Source organism: Pygocentrus nattereri, chromosome 2 (genome assembly GCF_015220715.1).
Source record: "Pygocentrus nattereri isolate fPygNat1 chromosome 2, fPygNat1.pri, whole genome shotgun sequence".
In the NCBI taxonomy this organism is placed as follows: domain Eukaryota; kingdom Metazoa; phylum Chordata; class Actinopteri; order Characiformes; family Serrasalmidae; genus Pygocentrus; species Pygocentrus nattereri.
In genome coordinates, this window is record NC_051212.1 from 20,857,595 (window position 1) to 20,881,498 (window position 23,904).

The following is a 23,904-nucleotide window of genomic DNA, read 5'->3' on the forward strand; positions in this document are numbered from 1 at the left end:
ACACACACACACACACACACACACACACACACACACACACACACACACGCACACACACTAACACCAAACAATCCCCTTGTGTTGGAGCTTCAGCCCCCACCCACACTCCAGAGAACACTAAGCAGAGATAGAAGGGTGGAGGTTTAGCTTAATTGCCAAAGCAGTGCACAGCCAAGTAATTATAAACACCCACACAGCAGAGAGGTAATATAACACCACTATCTGTGTCTGTATCTATTTAGTGTGCAAACATAAAAGTTTAGTATCAGTCTCTGTATTCACATTTGAAGTGAAAGTGGGCATGGTGTTAACTGGAAGTGGGGGTAACTGCCATTTCAATTTTTATAGACCTCTGTAGTCGTGTTGTCATTGTGTAGGTGGTATCATACCCACATTAAGAATGAGTGATGCTCTTAAAAATAGCTGCTGTTGTGTCCTGTGGTCACAAGATGCTCCAAACTGCATAGATGTTGCCAGATCCTCTGAATTACGAGAGCAATATGAAGCCAAAATATGAATATTGCTACATACAAGCTAAAACCACTGTGCCATGAATTGACTTCACGATATGCTCTGCAACCCAAAAAAGTTTTGTGGACAGTGATAGTTAAGTTTCTTTGGCACTAGACTACAGTCTGGGTAGCTGGAGTTGGTATATTATAGTGTTGAAGTTTAAGAGTAGACTTTGATGCTACGTCATTTCAGTATGCGAGAGTGTTAGCTTGAATGTAGCATTATTCGTGATTTGATTAAGTGGCCTCATGATTCAGAGAATCCAGTGACTATTTAGGGGAATAAGTACACAAGACAATACAATTTTTCCATAGATACAAACTTCTTAGACCCAGTGCTCCTAACATGGGCAGGATGCTAACTACAGAAGGATGACATGACTTCAGAGGTCAGTATATAATATAATATGAATAGTGCAGCAGCAGGACAGCCTGTGCATCTTGTGTGCCTGTGTGTGTGTGTGTGTGTGAGCTGTTGTCATTAAGCAGTGGTTGACTGTTTGTGTCTACGCAAGGAGACTGTCACTCAGTTTCCAAACCTCAAGACTCCTGCTGTCAGTTAGTTGGACCCCTGATACACACGTGCACACACACGCACACACACACACACACGTATATGCACACACTGTTCCTTCTGGTGATTTTGTAATTTTTCATGTATAGTCAGAGAGGAGAGAGAAAGAACGATAAAGAGAAAGATGTGTGCATGTGCTAGAAACTCATCAACAGCAGTGTTACTGTTACTATGAGAACTCTTCTGTGAACTCAACCCACACTGCAGTGTGTTCTGCACCTGACACACACACACACACACACCTACACACACACACACACACACACACACACACACATTCCTACATATTGTGTTACAAGTAGGACAAGAATGCTTTTCAAAATACAGTGTAAATGCCCCCTTAAAACTTTTCAACTTTTTCTTAAATACATTTTTTAGTGTTATGCTTTACAAAAAATTGTGCAAAACAAATGAAACTGACATGACTTTCTTTAATTGTAAGAATGTTCAGTTCATGTATTATTATAAATGAAGGGCTCGCTCACCCACTCAGTTACTCACTTGCACACACACACTCACACAGTCAAGGTCTTATTGCTCCTGATTTATATGGATTTATTCAAGTGTGTGCACTTTAAATGTTAAAGTGGACTGGTGGACCCTGTTGAGAAAACATCCAGCCTATTGGCCTTCGGTTAAGGTGAAAGTAAAGCATGGAATACTAATGAGTACAACCATATCATCTCACTCTCCCTCTCTCTCTCTCTCTCTCTCTCTCTCTCACACACACACACACACACACACACACACACACACGTGCACTCTCTCACTTCTATGCCTTCTCCATCAGTCATTATACTAATCACTGGGCATTGCTTAGATAAGTTAAGACCTTACAAAAATCAGAACTTTTAAATTATTTAGAACCTTAAGATAAATTAGAACTTCTAGACCATTTCAAACCTTAAAAGATTTAGAAGTTTTAGATCATTTAGAACATTAAGACAATCTAGAACTTTTATATCATTTTGAACCATAAGAGAATCTAGAGTATTAAGATAATTTAGAACCTTAAAAAATCCAGAACCTTTAGAACATTTAAAACCTTGAAAAGTTTGTGAACTTTTAGACCATTTACAGCCTTAAGAAAATGTAATACTTTCATTTAATTTAGAGCTTTTAGATAATTGTTATTGTTTAGATCATTTCAAACACTTAAATGAGAACCTTTGATAAATGTAGAACTTTTTATTATAATTCAGACTCTTTAGAACCTTTAGAAAAGTTAGAATTTTAAGTGTTTAGAGCCTCAAGAAAATGTTAAATGTTTAGATAATTTAGAACCTTTAGTTCATTTAATGCTTTCAGAAAATTTAAAACATTTGAATCAAGTGAATTCAATGCATGGAAATGTGCACTATTTTCAGCACAAACAGATTTGTTCCAGCGATTCTAAGAGTGTTCATTCATTACTATTCTCACTCAAGCAGCGGGAACAGGATGAAAGAGTAACAAAACATTAAGTAATTGGTAAAGATGGGCAGGAGCTAGAGGACAGAGTTTGACCATTACTGTCCAAAAGGGCCCAATAAGTAACAAAAAAACAAAGGGGACAGAGAGAGTAAAAGAAAGAAAGAAAGAAAGAAAGAAAGAAAGAAAGAAAGAAAGAAAGAAAGAAAGAAAGAAAGAAAGGGAGAGAACACAGAGAAGTAGTCAGTGTGAGAGCAAAAAAGAAAAAACAAAGTGCGAGAGAGAGAGAGAGAGAGAGAGAGAAAGAGAAAGAGAAGAGGGGAAAATAGAGAGTGTGAAAGAGCCATAAAACAGAAAGAAAGAAATAGAGAGAGTCAGAGAGACGCAAATGTTAAAGAGCAAAAGAACATAGTTAACAGAAAAGCAGAAGTGAACTGAGACAGAAAAGACGAGAGGGTCAATGAAGCTGGAGTAAACAAGACAGACAGAGAGAAAGAGAGAGAGAGAGCAAGAGAGAGAGAGAGAGAGAGAGAGAGAGAGAAAGAGAGAGAGAGAAAGAGAGACAGAGAAACAGAGAGAGAGAGAGAGAGAGAGAGAGAGTAGGCTCAGCTGTAGTGACTGTTAAGAATGTCCCCTGAAGAGAAGTCATCTAAGCGGTCGGAGGGCCTGAGGCAGCGCCTGCTCCACAAACTGCTCTACTGCACCGGAGACATGCAGCACCTCCACACACTCATGCAGGGTAAGAGTCCATAGCACTGTACACTCATTACACACACCTGCTGACAGTTAAAAGAACGGTTTACCCAAAAAATCAGATTTATACTTTATTTGCACTTTAATGCAGTCAATCAGCCAAAATATTTGGTATCTGTTTTAGTTTTGCACTGGAGCTACACAGCTTCTGTCGCTAACAATTGTCATAGTCAAAACTGCATGCATAAAATATTACACACTCGTTACTAACTGCGGTGAATTAATCTCAAATCTCTGACACTGTGTGAAACACTGGACATACTGTTGACCATTTTTATACATAATAATAAGCTGTACAGTGGGGTGCCCAGTCCAGGTTCTAGAGACCTAACACCGTGCAGAGTTTAGCTCCAACCCTAATCTAACACACCTGATCCAGATAATCCAGAAGGCCTTCATCTGAACTGCAGGACCAGGATTGGGCAGCCCTATTGTACTAAAACAAAACAAGCAAGTCTGGCTGAGATTCTGAGAGGGATTACTGATCAGGCCAGAGGGGCTATCAGCAAGGTGCCTCTGACTGCCAAGTGGCCTGAAGCAGCCTTAGAACACAAGGCCCAAGGCAGCTAAAAGATGAAAAGCTGCTGAATAATTACCTAAACAATAACCCATTATCTATTACCATGTTTAAAATCATGTAAAGCCCCCAAATACCAAAGGTGTGCAGAAAAATAACTGTGCTGAAAACAAAAGGCTGTTGCACCATGATGGATGATACAAAAATACATCAACAAAAACAAGCTGTTTATTTTGTTATTTTTTTAGGTCTCTTGTGCCCCGAAACTTTGTCAGACTGTGATTTGACCCTACTGAGATCTCTAATCAACTCAACATGGTTTGGGGCAAGTGTGGAATCACTTAGACATGATGGTTGCATGATACTATCTGGTTGCTATAAGTTTCCATTACTTGTTAACTACATTTGTCTTGTAGCTGCAGTGCGAAATTAAGAAGGAAACTTCAGACACCAAACATGTGCTGACTGATCTACGTTTAGGGTGAGAGGAAAATAATGTACATTCAATTCTTGGCTGAACCACTGCTTTAAGAGATAACAAATGTGCATCATCCTCTCTCTGTTTTTCTCCTTTATGAGAAGCTAAAAGCATAAATATTCAGTTTTCTTACCTTCCAATGTGTGAAGACCTTGAGAATCAAATGTGAAGACTTACTGTAATGTGATTACACACTAACACACACACACACACACATATTCACATGTATATCCATAGTTAGATGCAAAAATATTGGCAGAATGAAGTAAAATTGAATAATTTATTTTTACACATCCATAAAATTTGTGTTCCAGACTAAAAGATGGGACTAAAGACAGAATGTCATATTTTATTTTCCAACATAAAACAACATAAACATTATGTGACAGGAAAAAAAAGTTATTTTTGTGTTTACCAATTTCAGCTGTGCATAAGTATTGGGACACACACTGTAAGAGCCAGTTAAGGGTTGAAAGGAAAATTACTTTTATTGCTTACAGTTAGTATTTGGTCTCAAACTCTGTACATTCAATAACTTCCACTGACATCACATTCTTGATCATTTAATTTGAAGTGCCTTTGTTAAGCCTTTAGCTCAGCCCTTTTCGCTTCATGCTTATTTCGGCGATGCTCTGACTTCAGTTTGCTCTTCATCGGGTGAAGTATATGCTCAATTGAGTTGAATTATGAGACTGACTTGGCCAGTTCCCTTTCTTTTTCTTTTACTCCTTGGTTAAGTAGGCAATATCCTTTGGGTCATTGTCTTGTGCATTATGACCTTCCACCCAACAAATGTTTGGGACAATTTGCTTGGACATGAGAAGACAAGATGTTCATGTCCATGTCAGAATTCATTCCACTGCTATTGACGGTTGTATCATAAAAGAAGAACACAGGCCAGTTGCATCAGCTGTACGTAAGTTCAAATGTAAGCTAGTTGAACATAAGTGTGTACAAGGCTCAGGTTTACACATTACTTTATCAAAACCAGTTGCACCATGCAAACTAGTTTTCACATTGAGCTACGTATGCACTAAATCCACCCAGGTGTGCAGGTGGGAGTGTAAGGGAAATCAGTGGAATCACACAGATACAGAACATGAAAGACAAAAACATGGCCTGACAAGAAAAGGCTAATTGCAAGAGTAGTTTTTTGATAATATAAATTAGGTTATACATACCATGTGCTTTAGTTTTATTTTCAGCTTAAAACTTGAAGTTGGTTTAACTTCCAACTCCACATATGGAAAAGCATCCAGTTCAGTGACAACCTATCTAACATCCATGACTCCGGCTCTCACTCAGCAGACTCAGTAGATGCGGATGTTTCTGGACTGATGCTGCTGTTTTACTGGTTCAACAGAGACCATTGTTTTAAAAGCTGTCAATTTGGGTGTCCTAACAAAGTATAAGAAATAACAAGCCTAGCAATTGGATTTTATTCAGTTAAGTTGTGAAAACAACATCACATGTTCACAATCTTCTCTTCCATACTGGATTGTTTATTTTTCCATGGAATGCAAAAAAAATCCACCGCAAACTGCTGTTTCCATGCCAGTGCGTTTATTGCTTAGTTCTGAATTCATTTGTTGCTGTGTATATGCAGTGCTTAGCTGTTACTTGTTAAGACATGACTTATGGACTGGTGGATTATTTGCTCCAGAACTTGTCTGGGATCACCTTTGCACTTCTTTGCAATTCCAACCTTGACTTCTGCTTTTACTGCTGATGAGAGTTTTGCATCTTGTTGTTTAGATTCTGTATTCCTTCTCTCGAAGTCTACTAGTGTTTAGGTGCTAACATTCACCCCCACACTCTAAAGACTCTATTTTATTTCCCTGGATGTTATTTTGGGGGTTTTCTTCACTGCTGTAACAATGTTCCTGCCATCAGCTGCTTTGGTCCTCCTGGGATGACCTGATTGCCAAAAATTGCTTCAACTACAGTTGAATGGCTTCAAATAAAAATAAACTCTCCCCTTTTGGAGTGGCCCAGTCAGAGCCCAGACCATAACCCAATAGAGATGCTGAGGAATGACCTCAAGAGAGCCATTCACACAAGAAATCTGAAGAATATGGCTGAGCTGGAGCAGTTCTGTAAGGAGAAATGGTCGAGTATTTCTCTTGAACTACCAGCTACCAGAAGCACTTACTTGAGGTTACTGCTGCCAAAGGAGGTTCAACCAGTTATTAAATTCAAGGGTCCACTTACTTTTTCCAATAGCACTGTATGTGTTTTGCACATTCTGTTTGAACAAATCACATGTTATGACCAATTAATGTAGAAAACTACATTCTCATACGTTTTCCTGTCACTGTATGTAGTGAATAGTGAAAGAGTTAATATATGGACCACTCTGAATACACCCTATCCCTTTCCCCTTCTGTCTGTCTGTCTCCTTCCCTCTCTCTTCTACTCTTCCTCTCAGACCAGCCATTGTCTGTGCAGCTGTTGGAGTGGAGTTTGCGGGGTGTGTCTAGTGTGATTATGGTGGATAATCCTGTGAGTGGAGCTCTGATTCTGATAGCTCTGACTCTCTCCAGCCCCTGGCAGGCTGTGCTGGGCAGCGTAGGACTATTCGCATCCACAGTCACGGCCATCATCATTGGCTATGAGCGGTGAGGAAAGCATGACACCCGCAGAGCCAGATGTTTTCAGATGCGTATTTTGCTTTTTCTTTCAGTTTGTAATGATACCACAAGTAAAAGTATTTGATATTATGCCCAATAATCAGTAAATCCACTCTATTAGTGGACAAACATCTTCTTTGTACTTCCACACAGAGGGGACAAAAAGTAAAGCAGCAGGACCTTTTTTTCACAGCAGCAGCTTTTTTCACAGCAAATTAAGTAGTTCAGTGAAAATGACCTATTTAAATGTTTGTGCTTTTCATGTTTTGAATACCAAATATTCAGAAACTATTTTTACACTAAGCTAAGTTCACACTAAATACACCTACCCTGTAGGATGTATAAGTGTTAGGGAAATCAGTGGAGGATTTCCCAAAGAACATAAATGATAAATTTGGGAAACGAAGGACCGGCCCTCAGATATTTCTATATGGTCCAATGTGGGCCCCTTTAAAAAACTTTTGGATGCCTCTGCTCTAACCCATTCATTATTGGTCGGTTTCTGACAGCAGAGTCCCTGTCAACCAGATATTAACGGTTTCGTGGCCTATTCTCAGCACAGCAGTGACGCTGATATTGTACAACCTCGAAAAACAAGATGCTAAACTGAATTTTCTTGGGTAATTTGAGGACCTCAATGATAAATGATCAGAACCTGTAGGTAGGGAACATACCAATATTGAACATACCAATACCAGTTTTGGATTTTTTATATGTTTTAAAGTGTTTTTTTTTTTAGTTTAAAGTTTATCGGTTCTGTTTCAAAGAAAGTGGATGTACTGTACATATAAAACTTTAAATTACACAATTGAAGAAAATTAAAGAAATAGTTTAGAGAATAATTTATCACTTACCCCATATTCAGTCGATCAGCCAAGATATGTTTGGTATCTGATGTTTGCTTCATTATTTTTCCGCAGGAGATACTAGGCTAATGTTGCTAACAAACACTGGACTGTCTGTCACTAAACTCATCTCTGTAAATACATGTACAAAAACATCTTTCCTCTCACTCAAAACCCATCCAGGTCTTCATTTGTTTTGCACAGACAAATCCATGTGGTTTAGAACACATTACAACCTACTTTAGTTTATAAATATAAAAATAAATCCCTCTGCATAGGTGAGTGGGGCAGCCATTGTGAGTGAACCGCTGTGAACAACTTTTACCTTCGCACATTATGTGGTACCTTTTACCCAAGATAAGCAAATGCTGGGGCTGTATGAATTTCTAAACACAGTAAGGTCCACTCTAAGCTAGTGCACTCGGAAAATTAAAACAATGCTTGGTTACAATTTTGATGACCACATTTTCAGCACAAATGAACCTCAACTGTGCATGTTTGACCCTGAGTTCATGAATAAATGTATCAGCAGGATTCTGGACTCACCAATGACTTGCCAGGCAAATCTGCACTTATGTGAGTTGTGTGAATTGGGTTTACTTGTGGAAAGTGCCAAATGATGCCAACCAAGATGGAATGTCTCTATTGTGGGGAGTGAGAGCCACTGATTGGCATCGAAGACAGGAAAAAGAAGGGATGTTTATTTCTACATGTAGGTGCATATGGCATGACGACAACAAAGAGAGCACAAAACAGAAAACAAAGAAGCAGAAAAAGTAAATTCACTTCTCAAATTCACTTCTCATGCCTAGAAATTTATTTGGAACACCTGTGGATTTTCAAATGTCCTGTTTGCAACCTTCCTTGCAATTGTCAGGTAAAACTTAATCACTCCATGCATTGAGATTTTGCATATTTTTACTAAATTTACGCTCTTGTTAGGTTTTGGTTCTTTGTCAAAAGCCACAGTGTTTGTGCATTATTAGAGAATCAGTGCTAATACACCAGGCTGCACTTAGATTTCTTTGCTTGGTTTAGTGTTTATATGAAATGGAATACCACATCACAGCTTTATTGTTGCTCAAGATGCAACTTGTAGCTTTTACAGTTATAAAGCCATAGCTATACTAACAAATGTCAACAAATGTGTAGTGATGTTTTGACATACAACACACACCATGCTGTCCACATTGAAAGTGGAGTAATATTAGAAGACAGGATGTTGTGCGGATGATCATATAGGACTAGTTTTAACTTAAATATGCAAATAAACAAATAAACCTACACTATATTTCCAAAAGTATTCACTCACTGTGAAAGAATGGGTCGCTCTCAGGAGCTCAAAGAATTCCAGCATGGTACCGTGATAGGATGCAACAAGTCCAGTCGTGAAATTTCCTCGCTACTAAATATTCCACAGTCAACTCTCAGTGGCGTTATAACAAAGTGGAAGAGATTGGGATCGACAGCAACTCAGTCACAGAGTGGTGGGCCATGTAAAATGACAGATCTATAAAGACATGGATGAGCGAGTTTGGTGTGGAAGAACTTGACTGGCCTGCAGTCCTGACCTCAACCTGACAGAACACCTTTGGAATGAATTAGAGTGGAGACTATGAGCCAGGCCTTCTCATCCAACATCAGTGTCTGACCTCACAAATGTGCTTCTGGAAGAATGGTCAAAAATTCCCATAAACATACTCTTAAACCTTTGGGAAAGCCTTCCCAGAAGAGTTGAAGCTGTTATAGCTGCAATTCTAGCATTCTATTCTAATTCTAATTCTTCTTCTAAGGGTGGGCCAAGATCATATTAAACCTTATGGAATAAGAATGAGATGTCACTCAATTTCATATGCGTGTGAAGGCAGATGAGCAAATACTTATGGAAGTATAGTGTATCAATGCTATTTTACTAATTGTTTTTTTTCTTTATTGTTTCTTTTTTTTAATGTAGCTTTTCGGGGGATTTTTGAAGCAAATAAATTAAGATTTTGACATATAATTACCCAGATGAGATCGGTGACAATCCAAGTATAGTTTGTAAGTAACATTAGTCTATCATTTTCCGTTGTGAACTAAAGAAGCACATGTCAAATGTCAAATATGTCTTGGCTTATCGACTGCTTCTGGGGTAAGTGAAAAATCATTTGAAATAGATTTAAGAAAAATCCTCAGAGGACTAATATTTACCTGCGTGTCCTTTTTTGTCTGATAGCATATGAACCTATAGTGTGGTAGTAGGTATCATGTGAGGTGCTGGTACGAGTGTATCAGGCACAGCGATGTTGCTGAGGTTTTTACACACATCAGTGTCTAAGCTAATAATGGTCCTACACGAATGTTTCTAATAAAGTGGTCAGTTAATGTAGAAAATATATTTTTTACATTTTGCAGAACCAGCCATGTGTGTTGTGTTATTTTTTCTATTCATCAGGTAATAACTGTTGAATGCGTGTGTTTGTGTTTGTTTATGTGGTACAGAGTGGAGATGTCGAGGGGTCAGTATGGTTATAATGGCATGCTGGTGGCATTGCTGATAGGTGTGTTTAGCGCTGCAGGAGATTGGTATTGGTGGCTATTACTTCCTGCATGTCTCGCTGGAGCTACAACGTAAGACACACACATCACAAACGTGTCTCATATGTGTTATGTAGACCAATATGTTTTATACAGTACTGTGCAAAAGTCAGAGACCATCCTTATTTGTGTTTATTTGTTTTCCTGTCAAAATACCCATTAAGTATATGTCAATTATAATATAAAAAAAAGATATCAATAATATATCAATTTAAATAATATATCAATTTAAAAGTCTTTCTTTCTGTTTAGTGCATCCAAACTTTATTACAGCATCCATCCTTTTTGGGAGACTTGCTTTCAGTTTTTAAGGGATATTTTTCCACATATCCAAAGTTCATTTTCTGCTTCCTATGATCCAGATAATCCCAAACACATTCAGAGATGCTGAGATCTGGACTCTGGGGTGGACATGCCACTGTTCTGAGAACACCAGCCACTTTTTTGTTTGATGTGCAAATTTTCATCTTTTTTTATCTTTTTCCTTTGTTATCAGTAACACAGCCTTTCAGAATTATAGTGTAGAGTTCTCACAGTGGGATGGACAGATGGACAGAAACACCTGCGAATTTTTTCAGATCTGAAGCAGGAGTGCTTCTCTCTCTCTCTCTCTCTCTCTCTCTCTCTCTCTCTCTCTCTCAGAACATTTGTCTCCAGTGGTCTGGCCCCTGTTCTGGACCGATGGGATCTGCCTGTGAGTGTGTTTCCTTTCAACACAGTTCTGCTGCTCTATCTGTCCTGCACAGGCACCAGTAACCCCTACTACCCCAACTACCCTGCCCAGCCACTGGGGGCACCACTGATCAACAACAACACACAGCTACACATGCCGAAGGTGAGTAAAAACAACATGCCGCACACTCAACAAAGGTGACGCACTAACACTCAACAGAGGTCATTCCAATCCTGTACGACGACATGATTTCACTAATGGACAGGGATGAAAGTACTTTGTCACAATGTTAAAGTTTTCTTTAAGTATTATTGAAATTGAATATATTCAGCATATTGACATACTTATACTTACATTTAGACCTTCAAAGTATGTGTTACAAATCACAAAGCCCCGGAGATTTTTCTCTTTTTTATTGTACTCCTTTTTCTGGGTTTTGAGTATGATCAAGGTACCAAATATAGGGGGTCCTGGGGGTCTGGGACATGATTAATCTCTTATATCACAGAATGTATCAAAAGTCCAATTCAGGATGGGATGTCCTGTAAGTAAAGTTACATAAAATTTACACTGGTTCACCTATTAGGTCCTTCATAGCTTAGCAACTATAACTATGCCTGCGATACCTTTGCATAGTTGTAAATCTGTAAGGCTGGTGGAAAGAATGAACTGTTACTCATTTCCCAAACTGATGACTAAAGAGTAGATGTGTAAGATATCAGTTAAAGTGTGGAAGAGTGCATTACCAAACTAGAAAAGAACATTTCCAAAAGAAGGGCTGGTCAATCAAACATTTTGTTGGCATTGAAGCATCAGCGCCTGTATGGCGAGTGAGTTAGCAGCCAGCCACGCTGGAGTAACCAGCCAACATGGGACCACCAAATACCAAAAATACATGTTTGTGTTAAAAAGTTCACTTCGTGCTTTAACATAACTGAGTATATTTAAATATTGATACTTTTTCTTTAATTCAAGTGTGTTTTTGGCTCCTTACTCTTTTCTTCTCTGCATTTTTTCCACCCACCCAGCTTATCAAAGACAGGAGTTTAATGATGGTGGTGCTTATTATGAAGAGAACACAGTGAAATTAGCCAAAAGGCAAAATCTAGAATTCTCATTACACATAAGCAGCTGTCTCTGTCTACTACTCAAGGTTTCTCTTTCCTTTTAAGCAACTCTGAGTGTACATGTGTGAAAGAGAAACAGAGCGCGACATTGATCCTATTCATATTTTATACCTTATCTTGATGCAATCACTGTGGAATCAGCCCTGCTTCTTTAAGAATATTAGACATTTTCCATAGATAAATAGCTGCCAAATGCACAACTAATTGGCTATAATAACCACAATGCACAAATAACATGAAACCCTTAGTAAAACCTGCTGGGAAACATCAAGTTCTTTGGAATCTACTCTGGAAATCAGCAAAGGCACAGAGTATCTTCTGTTGAGTCTATGGAACTAATCTGCAATACCTTGTAAAGAACAGGCTTAAATTTTTGATATCCATCATCATTAACAAATTCATTATTATTCATTGTGGTGGCTAATGATGATTTAGCTATCTAACACAGCTTTTTACAAGGGCTTGACAGACAAATGATGGGGGCCATTGTTGTAGACCTGGGAATAAATTCATCAAGCTTCTCAGAGTAAAAATGCTGATCTAAGATCAGTCCATGTCAGAGCTGCCCAAACCTGGTCCTGAAGATTCACCCCAAAGACTTCTGATCTAATGCCACAGATGCCCTTGAAGGCCTTCAACATATAGATCAGATGTGTTAGAATAGGATTGGAGCAAAACACATTGAGTATGAGTCAAGTAAAAGACAAGGCCAAGACCAGGAGTTAATAATAAAACCTTCTTCTCAATGTTCACATTAGCTTATTCAAAATAACAAAGGTTAATTGGCTGCTGAACCAGGAGAGCAGTGGCCTGCCTTCCCTTTTAGCTAATTGGAGTGATGGTTTTGTATTATACATGTAGAAGAAGGACAGTTTTATTCTGTTTGAATGTTGGTGTTGGCACTTTATAATGATAATAAACAAAAGATTAATTAATACCAATTAGGAAACCCTGCTGTCAGCTGGCCTCAAGAACATCCACGAGACAAGACCCTCTCAAATCCAAGACCTCAATTCATGGTCTTGAGACTGGTTTCAGACTTGGGTACTACAAACTGTATTGCAACCAACCCGGTACCACTTTGTTTGATTTCAAAATTAAACCTTCTAGTGACCACTCGTCCCTTCAGAACTCAAGGCATCTGGTACCAGGACAGCAATGTTCTGTCTTGAGCCCTTCTCACAAGTACAGAGGATTGAAGACATGTATGAATTTTGCAAAGCATTTTGTATTCTGTGTCATTCCCTGTAGCATACATAAGCTGTTTAGTACTGACAATGGAATGACTTGCTATATGCAAATTGATTAAACTGATTGCCATGAGAAAAGTTAGGGAGGTGTTTCTGTATTCACTCCCTAGTTTTACAGCGACTACTGCCATACAAACTAAGCCTCAGGCACTAGAGCTGCTCTACTCATTGTGATTCGCAGCCTTGCTGCAGTTCCGCCCTGTCAGAGGCCTTTCAGGCCTCATAAATATACAGCTCCCCAGCATCAGGTGCATCCGGCATGTTTCCATGGAGACGACTTGAGATAGGAGTGAATGAGGGGTGGAAGGAGGACACAGAACTATGAAGAGAGAGGGAAAGACAGCTGGGGAGAGATAAAAAAGAGTGAAAGGGCAGCCATAACTTTTATAGATTAATTTCTTTCATCTCCTGGTGTCATGAATAGTCTTTCAGGGAGAATAGAAGTTTGCAGGGCTCTCCTACCTCCCTCACTGACTCCTACTGTGGAAGAGTCTTTCATCATGCAGCCTACATCTGAAAGTCCAGACACAGCCTCTCATTAGCCCTGATCCCTACGTGGCAGGGAATGAGGAGACATTAGGATGCTACTTTTATGCTATCGAGAAACCTTTAGTTAATTAACTCAGATTTACACAGAAATTAATTGATAAGTGGTGCAAAGGGTGGTCCTGTTAGACCAGTACAGTAGGTCTCCAGTTTTATATGTATCTGAAAAAAGGGGGTCTTTGAAGCTTTGAAGCTGTCTGATTATCCCCACATGATATCATACCCTAATGTTTTACTACTGCAAGAACATCAGCAATTAAAGCATTTGCTTACTTACAAGCTATGTTTTTGGTCATTTTACATGGTACATACACACTCAAATTAGCACTGCAAATGAGATCCTGCTAGTGTGGGTTTACACTCTTTCAATAATGGGCATAATAGCTAACTGAGTGCTCCCTCCGGAGAATATTCCTTCTGCTAAATGCGAGTGAGTAAGTGAGTAAGCTAGCTAGTAACATTGTTAAGTAACAAGTTAATAAGTTGGTTAGTTAGGTAGTTGGTTATTTTGTGTAATAGTAAATTAGTTACTTTGCTGACGTGCTAGTTATTTAGTGAGTTATAAGCCAGGGGCTGTCTTACAGAAACTTCATGTCCTTTAATCCTAAATTAAGATCTGATAAGATCACGAGATTTTTTACAAATTCATATTACAGAAGTAAATTATGTCTTTTTTATGGAATTATATCATATCTTACAGTATCTTATCTCACGTTAAGAAAGCTTAAGTTTACATAATCAAAATAACGGAAACACATACATAAGTTATAACTTGGCTACCTCTTCTGCACTTTGGCCATGCAGTTCCTCACTCAGATATCTTTAAAAAAAACAGTATATTTTCATTTCTTAATTTTTTTGCATCTTGTTAGTAAGTAAATTTCTGTTTTTTTTTATCATGCACTCTCCTCCCTTCTATGCAATGGAGGTTTCACCATCTCTCTCTAGCTAGACTTCATGGGTAAACTTTCCTTGTTATTATAATGTTTTGTTCTGAGGCAGTGGTATTTGTGTGACTTGCCGATGGCCACACACTGAGAGTGCAGTGGGTCTCTAATGTATCTAGATAACTGCACTCCTGTATTCGCCCAGCACATGCCATTTGTTTAGAGCAGTCTCCATTAATTTCATATTGGACTACAGCAAGATAACAGCCATACATTTCTTTAGTTCTCACTCTCTCGGTGGCCCACACACACCAGCACACCAGAAATGTTCCCAATCCTCCTGGTGGTCAGTCCATCTCTGCTATAGAGAAATAGAAAGCATGCACTTCTTGCATGTCCACAATAGTTATTTCAGCACGCCTAGATTTGGGTAAAGAGGTGGTAAGTAAGTATGCAAATGTAGGACATTTATTCTGTTGCCCACACCCATGGCAGCCTGCCAGGAATTATCCCAGCCCATGGTCAGTCCATCAAAGCTATAAAGAAATAGAAAGCATGCACCTCTCCCGTGCTCATAATGGCCATTTCAGCTAAAACGAAGTTGTCACACAACCTAGCACACCTTGATTTAGGTAAGTATGTAGTGAGTAAGTGTTAAACACCATGAGGTGCTTTATATCTAAAAAATGGGAAATGAGAATGGGGAGTGGAAATGTTTCCAGACTGCATCTGAATAGTTTAATGAAACTCCCTTTCCTCTCTGCTTAGCTTCTGAAGGGTGTTGTGCTGGGAGTAGGGCAGATTTATGCCTGTGATGTTCTGGGGCCCACAGTGCTTATCCTTGGAGCCGTGCTGCTTTTCTCCCCCATCATGGCCCTCCACGCCTTGCTGGGCTCTGGAATCGGCACACTTGCAGGTGAGGTCTACACTGTGTGCTGTAAAACTTTTAAGACTTCATTTTAGGTCTACCGTGACCCTGACGGAGAAGCGGATTAGAAAATGGATGGATTTTAGGTCTAGGACAAACATAAAGCGCTTCAACATCGCTTCTTTACATTATTGTATGAATTATTGAGTACTGTAACATGAACATTGCACTGAACTCTTTCATTCATCTCTTAGGTTGATAGTTAGTACTCTGACCATACTTGTTTCATGTGTTCGAACACTTGAGAAGGATACGTGATGTAGGGGAATATATCACATTCACATGCGCATATAGCAGTGTAACAGTGACAGACAAGCTATAAAACTGCATGTGTCTTGTTCTTTATCAGATTGTGTGCCCTGTGAAATGTATGTGTAAATTTGAACCATAAATTCCACAAAGAAAAAAATATGCAAAAAAAGCTGGAAAATATATGTTTTTAAGGAAAGTACTGTAATTTTCCTTTAAGCCAGTTTAACATTTCTCATCACTCAGTGCTGAATTTTGTCCTTCAGACTCTGAGAATAATAGCAGGATTGTGGAGAAGTTTCAGTTGATGCAACTTCAAAAGATATGCAGATGTACCACCCACACATCCCTTCTTCTTCTTCTCCCTCTGTCACTCTCTCTCTCTGTCTCTCTCCCTGAGCATCTGATAGTCTGACTCCTCTGACAGTCAGCTCTTGTGGAATAGTACATACAGACTTTGAAGATGAACCAAGCTACAGGGTATATGATGTGTGTGTGAGATGCTTTAGGGGAGGAGATGATCCTTTGCTTCCACACACACACATGCGCACGCGCACACGCACACACACACACACACACACACACACACACACACACACACACACACACTGCCCCACCTCTGTAGACCCTCTGTACCTGGTGTTGTATGACTCATATTTTAGGTCTTCTCTCTACTGCTGTAAGACTAGAGTAGAGAATCTGTGTGTGAGAGAGAGAGAGAAAATGAGAGAGAGGCATTCATAAAGCCACTTGGAGGGCTTGAGAAAGCATAGCCAATGTAGAATGTGTAGCAACAAGCAGTGCCTAATCATTAGCAGCAGACACAAATGATCAGCCTCAGCGTGGGTGTCTGAAGGCAGTTAGAATGCCAGTCAGTCAAATGCAAAGTGCTTCCCTCTAAGGGCAACTACAGACCAATGCTGGAGGTCTGCACAGGCCTGAAACTGAAACTCAATCCCGACACGTACATTTTTTGAAATCCAGCCCAGCTAAATTAGACCTGACTAATGCTACTAAATTTGAAACCTGAGCCCAACACAAACTCACTCATGCGCACTAATTGGATTATCACAGACACAGTGCTTTGCTTTGTGACTAAGTACTTTTCATGCTAAGTAAAATTTCATGCTGGGAGAAATTATAATTTTGCACATGGGGCTAATCTACAGGGTGGCAGGAGGTAGCAGCTCCATAGCACTTGCCACCCCAATTCCGTAGTTCCTAAAAAAAGATGCAAAATAGTATTAAGCAGATTGGACTTGCTTAAAAAAGAGCGCAGATTGGACCACTTCTCATGATGTACGAACAACTCTGCATCTGATTCCTGATACTTTCATATGACATGCAGACAAAATGAGGTTGAGCATAAATGATGGATCAACATCAGTGTGTGAAATCAAGCGTCAGCCTGCCAGAACTCCATTTACAATCATTTACATAAAGCACACCCTCATTCATGCAGAGCTTTTGGTACAGAGCCAATAACATGACAGCATTCAGAAGCTCATGAGCAAATGGCTATGCTGGTAGGTAGAGTTTGAGGTCAAGCAGCATTTTTAAAATATATTTTTTAAGACAGTGAATGAAGTATTTGTGCCGTAACCCTATCTGGACTAAGTGGTTAACGATGATGAGGATGATGATGATGATGATGATGTAATTGTGTAGTGTGATCATTTTCCTGAAATAATACCTTTAAAATATGTATTATTGTTGTGTAGGAGATGCTTCTGTATTAGTTGCTGTTAATAAATTTTCTGGGCGGTATCAGCAGTATAAAACAAAAGCACAGTGTAATATGTCTTTAAATGGACATGGAATGGTTGCACATTTGTTTATGGCAATGTATAAAAGACATACATCAAATTTTGTACTGGACTGCCATGTGTAAATATTACTCTAGTGCTAATGTTTTTTTGTTTTTTTTTATTATGATTATTTGTATTCTTATTATTGCCATTACAGATATTGATAAAGGTTTTGCTTAGTTAACAAATCTTTTTTTTTTAGATATTAAATTTTTCACCCAAATTTACATGCAGTCCTACCAGATGTTAGTTTGGTCATACAGATATGTCAAAGGCGAAAGACATTCAGAACGAGACGGTCTGAAATCTGCGTTTGCTTATTTTATGGTCCGATTTCACAGTATGCAACTTTGATAAATAGGGGTCAATATGTCTGCCAATTCTTAAAATGGACAAGAATACTGTGTAAAAACAAGAACTACATCTATTATTTTGCTATGAAACCCAGTATTTTGTCTGGGGCTGTTGGTCTTGGGTGGGTAGCGGGCTCCAACCTCTGCTTTGTACCTAGAATGTGCCTTACTGATCCCTGTATGTCAGGCGCGATCCAGATTTCAGTACAGTTAGATTTTTCTGCAAAAATACACCTGATTCAGGTGGTAATTGATAGGTTTAGTTGGTGTGATTGAGAATGAAAATCACTAAACTGTATTGTTATAGCTATGAAATAATGTCTGCAATAAAGGTAAGAACTTTTCCAGAAAGAACTAGAGTAAATGCACAAATGTACCAGATAACTTACAGATCCACTTTAGAACATCTCAGTATATCTGGCATCCATCAGTATGGCAGCAGAAGTTTGTTAGTATCTATTCTTGTTATTGTTGACCATTGATGTCAGTGATGACCTTTGCTCACATCTTTTTATGTCAAAGAGTGACTTTTGTAATTGACTAAATAATAGGAATAATGTAAGATGAAAAGGGCTGTCATGCTATTTTGCGCTTATTCACAAATACTGTAAATTTATTTATAGGAGTTTCCCTCTCAGAGAACAAAATAATGGGATGAGATTATTATAATAAATCTCCTACTCTGATTCACCAAGACTGATGATAGATGCTGACGGCATGTTATTTAACACCTGTGAAAAACCTATTTTAAGCTTCTTATACAGCAGGCAGTGTTTGTGCTCAGTGACAAAAGAGTTTTGATGGTATATGATATATGATGATATATGATTTATAGCCATGTCTGTGTGTGTGTGTGTGTGTGTGTGTGTGTGTGTGTGTATATATACACTGCTAAAAAAAATAAAGGGAACACTTAAACAACACAATATAACTCCAAGTAAATCAAACTTCTGTGAAATCAAACTGTCCACTTAGGAAGCAACACTGATTGACAATCAATTTCACAGCTGTTGTGCAAATGGAACAGACAACAGGTGGAAATTATTGGCAATTAGCAAGACACACTCAGTAAAGGAGTGGTTCTGCAGGAGTGGACCACAGACACCTTCTCAGTACCTTTCTGCTTTCTGGCTGATGTTTTGGTCACTTTAGAATGTTGGCGGTGCTTTCACACTCGTGGTAGCATGAGACGGACTCTACAACCCACACAAGTGGCTCAGGTAGTGCAGCTCATCCAGGATGGCACATCAATGCGAGCTGTGGCAAGAAGTTTTGTTGTGTCTGTCAGTGTAGTGTCCAGAGGCTGGAGGCGCTACCAGGAGACAGGCCAGTACAATACGTGGAGTAAGCCGTAGGAGGACAACAACCCAGCAGCAGGACTGCTACCTCCACCTTTGTGCACCTTTGTGCAAGGAGGAACAGGAGGAGCACTGCCAGAGCCCTGCAAAATGACCTCCAGCAGGCCACAAATGTGCATGTGTCTGCACAAACGGTTAGAAACCGACTCCATGAGGATGGTATGAGGGCCCGACGTCCACAGATGGGGGTTGTGCTCACAGCCCAACATCGTGCAGGATGCTTGGCATTTGCCAGAGAACACCAGGATTGGCAAATTCGCCAGTGGCGCCCTGTGCTCTTCACAGATGAAAGCAGGTTCACACTGAGCACATGACAGACGTGACAGAGTCTGGAGATGCCATGGAGAGTGATATACTGCCTGCAACATCCTTCAGCATGACCGGTTTGGCAGTGGGTCAGTAATGGTGTGGGGTGGCATTTCTTTGGAGGGCCACACAGCCCTCCATGTGCTCGCCAGTTGTAGCCTGACTGCCATTAGGTACCAAGATGACATCCTCAGACCCCTTGTGAGACCATATGCTGGTGCGGTTGGCCCTGGGTTCCTCCTAATGCAGGACAAGGCTAGACCTCATGTGGCTGGAGTGTGTCAGCAGTTCCTGCAAGATGAAGGCATTGAAGCTATGTACTGGCCCACCCGTTCCCCAGACCTGAATCCATTTGAGCACATCTGGGACATCATGTCTCGCTCCATCCACCATGCCATGTTGCACCACAGACTGTCCAGGAGTTAGGAGTTGCTTTAGTCCAGGTCTGGGAGAAGATCCCTCAGGAGACCATCCGCCACCTCATCAGGAGCATGCCCAGGCGTGGTAGGGAGGTCATACAGGCACGTGGAGGCCACACACAATACTGAGCCTCATTTTGACTTGTTTAAGGACATTACATCAAAGTTGGATCAGCCTTCCATTGATGTTTGTGTGATTTTATTGTCAGCACATTCAACTTTGTACAGAACAAAGTATTCAATGAGAATATTTCATTCATTCAGATCTAGGATGTGTTATTTGAGTGTTCCCTTTATTTTTTTGAGCAGTATATATATATATATATATATATATATATATATATATATATATATATATATATATATGATTTATAGCCATGGAGCCATGGGACCTTCAAGAGAACACACAAATTGGAGTTCATGTGGTATTATTTTCACTGTGCATGCACATCATTCAGTAGTAACACGGCAGTGGTGAAGTAGAGGTGGCTAGTATAAAGGTATTTTATTGTTATCAGGATAAATTATGTCACAATATTTCAGCTTTTCTGAGTATATCACAAATATCATCACACGTAAGCAACACGAAACAACTGTAACTAACTGTATTTTTGATATTGTCTTTTGATGTGTTAAAAATATTTTCAAGTATTGTGATATTTTTGCCATATTGCCCACCCCTAACCTGAAGTTCCAGTAAACAGTACAAAAGTAATACATCTGGTTGTTCTGTTTAGAGCCTATTATCTTCCAGACAAAATCTTGTTCTGATGGTTAGTTGTTTTTTGTTCATTACACATACTGTTCATACATGTGACGTTATTGACCAGGATGTGCGCATGCGGGTTGTTTCAGGACACAGCTTCCCTCACACCAATGACAAATCTGAACCACTTACGTACATGAATGTGATCCAAGACTGGATCTGGGAAAAAAATCGAAATTGAGCAATGAGGCTTGTCATGTGAATGTAGCCAAATTGACCCCTTATTTTCTCAAGTTTCTGACATATTATATCAGAACAATGTTTTATCTTCTCAAAATAATTATGTATTATATTGAAATAATCCCATGCTTTCTTGCCCAGTTTATAGTTTGAGCCTAGTTAAATCTATCCCTTATTGTTAATGACCAAAAGGTAGCTTAATAAATTAACATCTAAAAAGTAGTTTTCTTCCATTACAAATATACTTTAGCATAAGTACAATTATTTTTACTTGAAAATACTCAGGAAAGTAGAAATCCACACAAATATTTTCTCAGCAGCTGTAACTGAGTAAATGTGACCGGTCACAATCATCCACTAGAAATACTACAAATGCTTAAAAAGGGGTTCTTTAGTAAAGGCAATGGTTATATATAAACTCAAAGAATCATTTAAACTTTTCATGGTTATATGTTCTTCTCTGTGATGGAGAAACGGTTGTTTATGGTTCTTTTAAAATGAGTTCTATATAGCACCGCTATTGTACTATAGAGTCACAGAACCCTTTTTAGTACTATGCTAAGTACTATGCTTGTTCATATTATGTAAACACAATTATTGCAGTCTGTAATTGTGTTAATGTATCAAACGTATCAAACAAATTTATTGTAATAATATATAATTTTATCCATGCTTAAATGATGCACACATTTCAATCAAGTAAATTCAATGCATTTTCAATGTTTTCAGTCCGAGGAGTCTGTGGGATGGGCACAGATTTATGGCCACACCCCTGAAAGTGATGTGCTGTGGTCGACATGGGAGTGATTCTTGATTAGCAAGCTTCCTCTAAGATGCTTGCTAAAAACACTGATCTGAATCTCTGTCTGGATCACTAAGCTAAGAGCTCTCTGTGTTTCTCTTGTTGTGCTATTATAGACAGTGCAGTAACAGTGAGCTCAGCTTAAGTGACATGGAGAAATGAGAGGAAGGATGGAAAAATGAATGATGGTTCATAATTATAGGCCCTTAGTGTCTCACATGGCCGTCTGACACATGCATGCATGCGTGTACACGTGAGCGCAACACACACATCATTGTGTTTTGAGAGTGAGGTAAGAAGACAGTCGCTGAGGATGGCAGGGCAAGAGACAGACAGACAGAGAGGAGGAGATAGAGAGAGAGAGAGAGAGAGAGAGAGAGAGAGAGAGAGAGAGAGAGAGAGAGAGAGAGAGAGAATCAATATCCCTCTCCACTCATCTTGTAGTGTTTCTCTATCTCTCTCTCTCTTTCTTCTTCTTCCTCTGTGAGGAAGGATTCTCTCTCTGATATCCAATTTCACTTCCCCTATAACGGCTCAGTGGTCATCTGAGCATGAAACAGAGTGAAATGTAGAGTGAAATTGCATGCGTCACTCTCTCTCAGGACAAATGCTCCAGAGAGACCCGCTGTCTCCTTCTGCAAGAAAACTCCTACACTTGTATGTTTTGTTTGTTTGTTTGTTTTGAACTGTTTAGAGAGCAAAGATTGAGAAAAGCTGGGTGATGCAAATTATTAAAATTTGAAAACTACAGTAACCTAACCGAACTTTGTGTAATCTAATACACAAAAAGCTCACAGTTCACAGAAGCTCACTCAAATCAGATGCAAAAATAGGCCATGTCATACATTTTTCCATTTATCCACTTATGATGTTTGTGTGGGTTTAGGCCATAATTCATCTTTACATGGCCATTTCCATCTCTGTTTATCTGTTTTTGTTACAGGACCTTTAAAGCACTATTTAGATAGAAATAGTTTTATGTGAGGAGGCAGGATAATACAATTTTACCACTGGACATATGTGATGTTTATGACTGATTCTCATGGGATAAGGAATCCTGGTACACTGAAAACCAGGTGCTTTGAATTCATGTAATTCAATGTGGCAAGTAGCTGCAAACAAAAAAATTTACTACTTGTTTTCATTCATAACTTTTTGAGATAACAAGTTTATGAAAAGAATAGTAGCTGATGTTAATGGTAATCACATTTTTATTTCTCTAATAAAGGTGCTGTTAATCATAACATAGGATTGATATAAAGCATGAGCCTGGTTGGTATATCCTAATGGGTAATACTGGCACCTTCCACATTTTAATCATATTGTTGTTCAACCTAACTATCAACCCAGCTGTCTTAACACACACACACACACACACACACACACACACACTAAGCATCGTTCTGGGTCGTGGGGGTGCTGGAGCCTATCCCAGCTGTCAGAAGGCAGAAGAATTTTGTGTTCTTGTGTCATCATAAAAACTGTGAATTCAAAACGAGCTGTTTGTGCAGCCTAGTTATCATATATGGACTGAAGAGTGAATGGTACTTTTTCAAATTTTGGCAATATTTACATTCTACTCGAGGATGTGTTGTAATTCCACAGACTGTGTAAGAGATATGCTGAGTTCTTGTGGTCTGGTTCAAAAAGTGTCAGAAGTGTTTGGGCAATTAACATTTTTAATATCATATTTGTGAGTCTCTCTTTTTTTTAATCTATGTTTTAAATCCATTTTGAACAGGAATGATGACCGTGAGGCTGCACTGACTATTTTGTCCCCATGAGTGCTCTGTGGCTCAGGTGTCACTCGCTATAAAAATCTGCAGTGACATATGGAGCTGAATGGAGTGGACGAGGGGGGTGGGGTCAGCTTTGACCATCACATCCCATCATCCTCTATGAGCAAAATTTGACCTTCAGTTGAAGTCTGAAGTGCGATATATGCCTTGCCAAGTC

The 23,904-nt window shown here is 39.2% G+C and overlaps 1 protein-coding gene across 3 annotated transcripts in view; it reads left to right on the forward strand.

The window, feature by feature from the left end:
* Positions 1–2,871: 2,871 nt before the first annotated feature.
* Positions 2,872–23,904, forward strand: part of si:dkey-183c6.7 (urea transporter 1) — a 32,616-nt gene continuing 11,583 nt past the window's right edge. For all 3 annotated transcript variants that reach the window (XM_017710228.1, XM_017710230.2, XM_017710229.1), the window contains exons 1-5: positions 2,872–3,235; positions 6,673–6,862; positions 10,201–10,329; positions 10,939–11,131; positions 15,548–15,695. In XM_017710228.1, coding sequence (XP_017565717.1) covers positions 3,124–3,235; positions 6,673–6,862; positions 10,201–10,329; positions 10,939–11,131; positions 15,548–15,695 — 772 coding nt within the window. In that variant the 5' untranslated portion in view covers positions 2,872–3,123. The remainder of the gene's footprint in view (positions 3,236–6,672; positions 6,863–10,200; positions 10,330–10,938; positions 11,132–15,547; positions 15,696–23,904) is intronic.